We start from the raw sequence: 8,450 nt of genomic DNA, 5'->3' as shown, positions 1-8,450 counted from the left end.
CTAAGGGGGAATTAAAGGAGGATTAAGAATGTAGGTCACTTCTGAGATCCTTGGGAGAGGAGGAGAAAACGCAGCAAATAAATGCTTTTTAAAATGATGCTGTCACGCTCTACTAGCACTTTGGACAAAGCATATTTTTATCACAAAACACCCAGTTAAAATAACCGCCCCCCCCCAAAAAAAAGACAGGATCATCCTCAGATGTGGTAAGAGCTGGTCCTGTGGTTCCTTGCTTTTCCCAGGCAAGGAGAATTAATCAGTCAGTGGATGGATAACATCCACATGCAAATAAAAACTTGTGTGAATATAAACTTTAAGTTAGATATATTTCAAGGAATGACATTTACAATTATTCAAAATTCACAGAAGCTGAAAGTAAATGTGAGGCTTCAACAGTCAAGTTTTATTTCTGGTGTACAAGTTATTCTCTTTAACTGATATCTAAACACACATAAACATAGTACCAAAGAAATATTTTCATGTTCCTTTCCTGCCCAGTTTGTTAAAAGTTTAGAAATACGTTGTCAGAACATGACAGTTTTCCGAGATCCAGAGGGCTCCAATAGGAGAAGAGATTTTCTTATTCACTTTAATGCTAGTGTGAATTTGTACCCACTGTGTACAAGAATATTCAGAGCTGCCCATCATACTTAAATGTACAGGGGCTTCCCTGATCATATATTCTCATATGCACAAATCTGAACACGAAAGTGTGAAAAAGTACCATTTCATTGTTATCTTAAGAAAAATGCATACACACTAAACCTGTGGCCCTCCAGATGTTATTTGACTGCAACTCTCAGCCAGCTGCAAAGTGATGGATGACAGAAGCTTTAGTCCAACAGTATCTGGAGAGTGACAGGTTCCCAATTTCTGCAATAAGTGATTTAATTTTCCAGGAAATTTAAATTATTTTCAACTTTTTATTGCTTGTAGTTTCCATCCTTAGACCCTGGGGCTTTTGTTCTCAGATAATTCATTTTAGGTTACTATAGTCAAAACCAAATGATTCCATGAAGAAAACTCTCATAATTTTGGATACAATTCCATTTGTTGCACAAGAGCAACACAATCTAACAGGAAGAAATGAAAAATCAATTCCAGGAATGGTCGTTGCACACAGACTATTATTAATAATCTGTCTGAAATCTTGCCTCCAGAAGATAGAAATGGTACTATTCCAGGAAGTCTAGCTGTGGTTCACTAAAGACATGAGCACAACATCCATTTGCACTCACATTTCTTCTTGGCGGATCAGAGCATGGCAAAGTAACAAGACAATTTGTGAGGCAAATCACATGCAAGAGTGAAGTGCTGTGAAAATGTGACATTCTTAAATATGTTCTGCTTTTGAATATAGCTATGGACTTTAATATTTCAAAATAGTTCTGTTAACCAAATAGTTCTGTTAAAACAAAATGCTAGAAAAATATAAAAATAGTTAAAATGTACACTTTATACCCCCCCCCCACTTGAACATGCATGTATTTTACAACTCCCCAAAAAGAACAAAAGAAAAAGTCTCCTTGTTATATTAAGCCAAACTTAAAAACAGTCTTTGCACGTGCACAGTTAAGTTGCATTTGGTCTTGAAAATGTTTTCTTCAGGATTGCAACTATCCTTTCCAGGAAGGAAAAAAAGTGTTCCATTTCCCAAGAGTTTTACTTATGTAAGTTCTCTTGTTCCACATTAACCCTGAAGAAGAACTGGTGAGTCAAGAAGGAAATAGGATAGTTTGTGAGGGCCATCTTCACGGCTGAGATATCAAGGCAGCCTTACTGTCCTTGCCCAGCAACGTTTAAGAAAAGCAGGTGTCTCTGGAAACAAGAACACAGTGTCTTATACAGGTCTTCCCTTTACATGATACATGCTTCTTTAAAAACTGCCACATGACTGTTGGTTAAGAAATTACTTCATGGGTATCGCTGTTAGGTCTTTGCCGTATAGTCAGTGGAGGCAGCGGCTTTCCATAGAAATCTAACACATATCAGAAAAGAAACCAAGTTAATATATAAAATGCCATATATCTAGCCATTCTTTTGAAGAAGAGGAACACCAGTGTCTGCTGGTTTATTAAGTATGGGGGCATGGCAAAACATAGAATACTGAAAAGGTATACCTTTGCCCGTAAATTTTTTAACCCATATTTCGCAATTTCTCCTAATGACATTATTTTGTCATGAAGATTTGTGGAAGAAAAATGGCAATGCTTGAAACATTTCACACCAGCAGATACTTTATCTACAGGTAATGTATTCCAGTGAGGAAAATCATAGTATGTTAAAGAAATCTAGGGATAGGGTCAAAACGTAATATGAAGAAAAAAGGGGACGGAATTGAAAACTTGTCTAACCTGAATTGTTGGGGTGATAATTTTGATTATATACACAGGCGCACCCCAAACTGTTGCTGCTGCTATTTTCCCCAACTGCTTTATAGTTAACCATGTGAAGCCCACATTGACCAGGAGCGATAAAGAAAGGGAAAGGAAGAATTTCAAGCGACCATTCACTTGCAGGGTTCCTCCCTCTCTTCCACTGTTTTCCACATCAACATAGTTAGCTACAAAGAGGCAGCAAATGATAGTAGGGGCTTTTTAAGTGGACACCTTCAACTGTACTGTTGTCCAGACACACTAGCTCCAGATTTGCTTGTACACTTCTGAATAGGAGTTCTTTTTTTAAGACAATACAATGTGTTTCCTAAGATAAACAGGATTTGGAAAAGGAAAAAGGAGACACCCCACCCCCCACAGCCAAATTAATAAATATAGCTAAGAGAGAAGGAAAACATTCATCTTTACACTCTAAAAAAATCCATGTGTGAGACATGCAAGCTTAATACGTGCAAAATTATCAAGTAAGAAAAAGAAAACTATTGGTTTATGTGCTCAGCAGGAAAGTGAGACAGCAAACAGGAAAAGTGCATGCAAGCAGCTCTTAGGATATTTTTGAATCTGTGGCACCAAAAATAGATGGTAAGCTATATACATCTTATGTCCCCTTTTTTTTGCATAGGGGAGTTTTTAAATGGTCTGAATTTTAGGGAAATTGTCTCAACATCCCCAAAACCTTGTGCCTTCCAGATGTTTTTAATTACTATTCCCATCAGCCCTGGCTGGCCATGCTGACTAAAGATGATGGGAAGTGTAGACCAAACCTTTTGGGGGATTGATGAAGTCTGTTCTTTCTCCTGAAGCTGAAAAGTATTGGAATTCTGGCAAATGCACACTTTCTAACAGAAGATTCTAAAATTTCATTAGTGCCCATAGTAGCATCAAAAAAGCCATAGCACATGACTCTCTGTTTGTCCCCAGATTCTGTTTTATCATCTCAAATCTAAGTTGTGGGTCTTCGTTAATGAAATGCGGACAAGAATGCAAGGAACTCAATGACAGATAAACATTATTAACTGTATTTCTGGGAATCAAATCTATGGGTGATGAATACCATATGTATTCTTGTGTCAGTAATTCACCAAGCTGAGTTACCAAGTGCAATCAGAAGTATTTCTTGTATGAGAAGATTTTCCATTTTGGCTCTACACATCAGAAAGAGAGGGAAAGTCGCTCTGTTTTGGGTCCAAGGATATATATATATATATCTTTGATTTCCATTCTCATGCTCCAGCCACAAATCGGGCTGCCTTGTTTTGAGCAAAGGGAATGAAATCAGTAAATGCAAGCCCTTCACTCTCCTCCCTACCTCTGTTGTTCTCTCTTTTCTCTTGCTTTCTTCTCTTTATACTCCTTAAAAAGAAAGATGCATTTTGTTACACAAATTTGTGGAAAGGCATATTACGTAACTGTTTCATTACAGTGCAAAGTATTTGTGCTTACCACTACAAGTATTAACATTTTTTTTACTTTTTCGGAAAAATAATAGTTCTGCAAATGTATGAAGCTGCTTTCATCCATCTTGGTATCTGAAGTGTGCATGCACACGAAAGCTCATACCAAGAACAAACTTAGTTGGTCTCTAAGGTGCTCCTGGACAATTTTTTAATTTTTATATATATATTTCTACTGTGTCAGACCAACACGGTTACCTACCTGAATCTTCATCCATCTTAATATTACTTATTCTGGCTTGTAGCAGTTCGCTAGGACATGAATCATTTGCAGCCTTTTCTAGGGGAAATCCTTTAAAGTAGAGATATGAGGTCTGGTCTTGTATATACAAGGCATGTGCTCTACCACTGATCTAAGGGCATCCCCATTTTTTTGAAATATTGCTCAATAGAAATGCTTAAGCAATGAGGATATGCTATAGTGCAAAAGCATCTAGATGTATTTCACAGGTCTTGAAATACTTTCCCTCCATTAGTCATCTGAGAAGAAGAAAATGGCAGCTGAATTTTTAAAAGAATTTATTTATTGTAGAATCAATGAGATTTAGAACAAAGGTCTATTTTAAAACAGATTTATCCCTACACCTCACCTGAGCTTTAGGAATTCATTGATATATGTAAAGCTGGCAATATATGCAATTTGTTTCATTTCCCCCCCTCTGGTCTACACCTAAGTACATATTTAGTATTATATGCAATGGGATCTGTTATCATGGGGTGCTGGTTGCTTTATTTGTAAATCATGGTGCAGGGGCACACCAGAGACCAATTTGTATTGAAGCAAACAGAATGAAGCAAATACTGTATAAGCAAGATGCAGCCCACACTTTGCTTTAAACAGGGGAGGGGGAGCTAGAACAAAGAATGAGCTCTTTTCAAAACTTGAAAAAAAAAATGCTATTAAAGCTGCACATGGTTAGCTGAAATGAAAGAAAAAGCCAGCATGCAAAATGGAACAGGTTTCTGAGGAAAACCAACAAATTGTGATCTCCTCTGAAATTACCATTACGACGGGTTTCACCAAGAGGTTCAAGTTTTCGAATTCTGTTAACTTTAGTAGGAGTTTCCCAGCCAACTACAGGAAAAAGAATATCAAAGAGCAACACCACATTGTCAAACAGAAATCTACTGATGCAAACATTCATCTTTGTGAAGATGGAATGTATTCATTCATTCATAACCCAGAAAAGGTTACACGCATATATTTAAAGGCAAACAAACAACATATCACCGAGACAGTCAAAATACGCAAATTATACAATCTCACTGAACATTTTCCTTTAGGTGTCAGTGGGACCCAAACACAACATGTCTGCAGAGATCTAGGCTGTTGGGGAGAAATTCATAATATAAATAAACAGTGCATTGAAAATTCCATTTTAAAACAAGCTGCCAGGGATGAGAAAGAACGTAAGAACAGTCGTGCTCCTTTTTTGTTGCTACTAATGACAAGTACCATCTGTAATGGGCCATTTAATCCAGTTTTCTGTCTCTAGCGGTAACCAGCCAATATTTCTGGGAAACTTATAAGCAGGGCATGGAGAGAAAGAGATTCCCTATATGCCCACAGTCATCAGACTATTTCTAATCTGTGTCACTTTCACATCTGTTCACTTATTATTCATTCTGTCCTGTTTCCCATTAATCTAGGATTATTATTTTTTTAAGGGCACAAAATGCTTGTATATTCCTTCAATTTCGATTCAATATTTCGATATGGCTTTCACCAAGAACTGCCACCAGAACATTTGGGAAGTGGAAAAAGTGGTGGTTAATCCATTAACCCCAAGAGTTTTGAATCAGGTCAATTATTGTCAGAATTATGGTAATGGAGATCCAATTCCTCAAGCATCTTAATTCCAGGAGTTGTAAAATGATGCTCCCAACTATCTCCCAGTGTGTGCTGGGTGGGGTGGGGGGAATCCCTCCTAGCAAGAGCATTGTTCACTCTGGAATAAAATCCAACAGCGGCAGGTTTATTCTTAAAATTTCTGTATGTTATGAAAAAAGCCATGTGAGATCTATTTTCCTATTATCTGAAAGGTCAGGTGAAATGGCCTTTTTGAAACTGACATACCATTAGTTATTCATGCTTACGAACCTGGTGCAAGAGGTGCTACTGGTGTAGGATTCGGGGAAACCGTCTCTTCCGTATTGACTGGTTCTACTCGATGACTCCTTTTCAATTTTAGTTTCTTTGTTTTCTTTTTGCTGTTCTCTAAAGCAAAACACAAGCAACACTTGCAATTTAGCATTTGCATCTAACCAACTCTAATGTTTACTTGTTCGTTTAACAAATAGGTATCCTGCCTTTCTATTTTCAGAATGGCTTATAGTTTCCAAATGGTAAAAACAGTGTAATCCTTTGAAACGACAATCAAATAAAAACAGCAAATAAAACTGCAACATTAAAAACGACCTTATCAGAGGTTAAAAGGCCTGAAAAAAGTAAAAAGTTTTCACCTGGTACTGAAAGGACATCCACATGGACATTGGGCAAGCCTCCCTGGGGACAACCATTTAAAAGCTGGCTGTCTAATCAAGAAGGCTATCTACAGTTTTCTCTCACCTAAGATAATGGGGACATCTTAGGGAGAGCCTCCAAAGAGGCAAGCCAATCTGGGAATACCTGACGATTTTCAGGCTAGCCTTCCCTATCCTGGTGCCCGCTGAATATTTTGTTTTACAGCTTCCAACATCCCTGACCACAGACCAGAGTGGAACATCCTGATGGAAGTTATAACCCAACAACACCTGGGGGGCACAATGTTGAGGGAAGGTTAGTTTTGATTAAAGAGCCTCTGACTAACAGCACAAAGCAGAATGCCCCACCAAGTGTGTTTAGGATTGCATGGTAAGACTTTTGACTTTCCCTGCTAATTTCCATCAGGCAGGATGAGAAAGGTTCCAACATCTAACCAGAATGACCCTATCAATCCAATGCCTGCTTGCTCAGAATAAGCACAAGTGCACTCTGTGAAATATATACAGAACTGCAAACTTATTTTGGGTTTGTTTTATTATTACTATTATTATTATTATTATTATTATTATTATTATTATTATTATCATCGTCGTCGTCATCATCATCATTCAGAGTAAAAGATGAAATTTGACTGTGCCCATCTGATGGTATGGGGAAAGGGGAAGATGCATTGCATGAGTGACTGTCTGCTTGCATGATGTTGGGATGTCATCATATAATAAGTTAATACTATTACCACTTTGCCCTTAAATAAACAAGGCAAACTTTCATCATAACGTACTACAGAAACATATTGCATACCTATTATCCAATTAAAACAGTCCAATCTAAGTTTAAGAGCAACATTTGCAGTATGGTATCATAACTGGAACCCACCAGCTTACGAAGGAATTAAAAACCCACTCAACAAGGGCCCCCTTTGGTAACAAAGATGAAGGATTTAGAGCAGCTTTTAAACCCCCAACCCATTCACTTCATTTTTGAGCTGAAAATTACACTACAGTACGGAAGCAGGAATCTCTTATGCCATTTATCTTCTGCAAATGAGGTAAGAACCCCTACATTTCTCCCAAATCCTGTTTAATCAGAAGCAGGAGGAAAAGGCAGCTATCCTGCTGGATCTTCACTTCTCCAAACTGTAGTGCAAGTGAAAAATATTTCCTGCATTTCATCCAACCATTATGTGCATGCTAGAGGATGGAGAAGGGGAGTTGTGGCAAACACAATAGAAGCTGGCTAGCAAGTGAAGCCAGTGTTTATACTACAAGCATGAAACTCAACCCACCTATTCCAGAATTCAAAGTGGCATTATCTCCAGAGTCAAGACTTTCTGAAATTTGCTGGTCATTCTCATCTTCATGTTCCAAACGTTGTGTTAGTGCAGATTTATAGTTTTCTACCAATCTACTCTCATTTGATCGCTGGCTGTTCAGGCTCTGAGTGTCCATTTGCTCCTGATCTGTTTTAGGTTTCAAGGCAATGGAAGACTTCTCATTTTCCTCCCGCTGCCTCTTCTTTTCTTGTTCAATTTTCTTTTCATTCTAACAAAGCAGAGAAAAAAAATGCAATTTTTGTAAATCAGCAGTGCAGACATGAAATTTTGGGGTGGACAGTGGAACAGGGGCAAAGTCAGCAAAAAGAAAAACAAACAAACAAACAACTCTACAAGGATCAGTGAAAATATTATATTATTATTATTAAAATCATTTGTAGCACAAGCTAAGCAAAACTTTTTATAATTGTTTACATTCAGCTCAGCAATATATCTTCAGAGAGAAAGGGTGCCTCTATTTGAAGCGAGTTCACAGTCAGCCTAGATTTTTTATTAATCTCCTAGGTAGCACACCATCCTTTCTGCTAGATCATAGATAATCAATAATATAAAATGAAACTTCAGATATAGAAGACTTAATATCTAAATATTACTTAGTTTCTGTATTCTTAGTAAAGGCATGCTATATGCAACTTTACATTTTAATTGTTTTTAAATGTCAGGTATTTAAAGGTTCAGCTTTACAAATATTTTCAGTAGTGTTAGTTTAGTTCCCGTGTATGTACACAGAGATTACTGGGGGATTCCACAAACAAACCACTGTGTATAATGTACTTAGACTT

General features: G+C 37.4%; 1 protein-coding gene across 3 annotated transcripts in view; it reads right to left on the bottom strand.

Moving 5' to 3' along the window:
* Positions 1 to 382: 382 nt before the first annotated feature.
* Positions 383 to 8,450, bottom strand: part of ARL13B (ARF like GTPase 13B) — a 40,522-nt gene continuing 32,454 nt past the window's right edge. Inside the window, exons 8-12 of one of the 3 annotated variants that reach the window (XM_081002734.1) lie at positions 7,621 to 7,876; positions 5,952 to 6,068; positions 4,854 to 4,925; positions 3,706 to 3,749; positions 383 to 1,978 (exon numbers count right to left, since the gene is read on the bottom strand). In XM_081002734.1, coding sequence (XP_080858860.1) covers positions 3,742 to 3,749; positions 4,854 to 4,925; positions 5,952 to 6,068; positions 7,621 to 7,876 — 453 coding nt within the window. In that variant the 3' untranslated portion in view covers positions 383 to 1,978; positions 3,706 to 3,741. The remainder of the gene's footprint in view (positions 1,979 to 3,705; positions 3,750 to 4,853; positions 4,926 to 5,951; positions 6,069 to 7,620; positions 7,877 to 8,450) is intronic. The other 2 variants (XM_081002733.1, XM_081002735.1) reach the window with 2 other exon arrangements.

This window comes from Podarcis pityusensis, assembly GCF_964106645.2.
Source record: "Podarcis pityusensis genome assembly, chromosome: 4".
Taxonomy (NCBI): domain Eukaryota; kingdom Metazoa; phylum Chordata; class Lepidosauria; order Squamata; family Lacertidae; genus Podarcis; species Podarcis pityusensis.
This window is presented reverse-complemented; position numbering and strand designations above follow the sequence as displayed.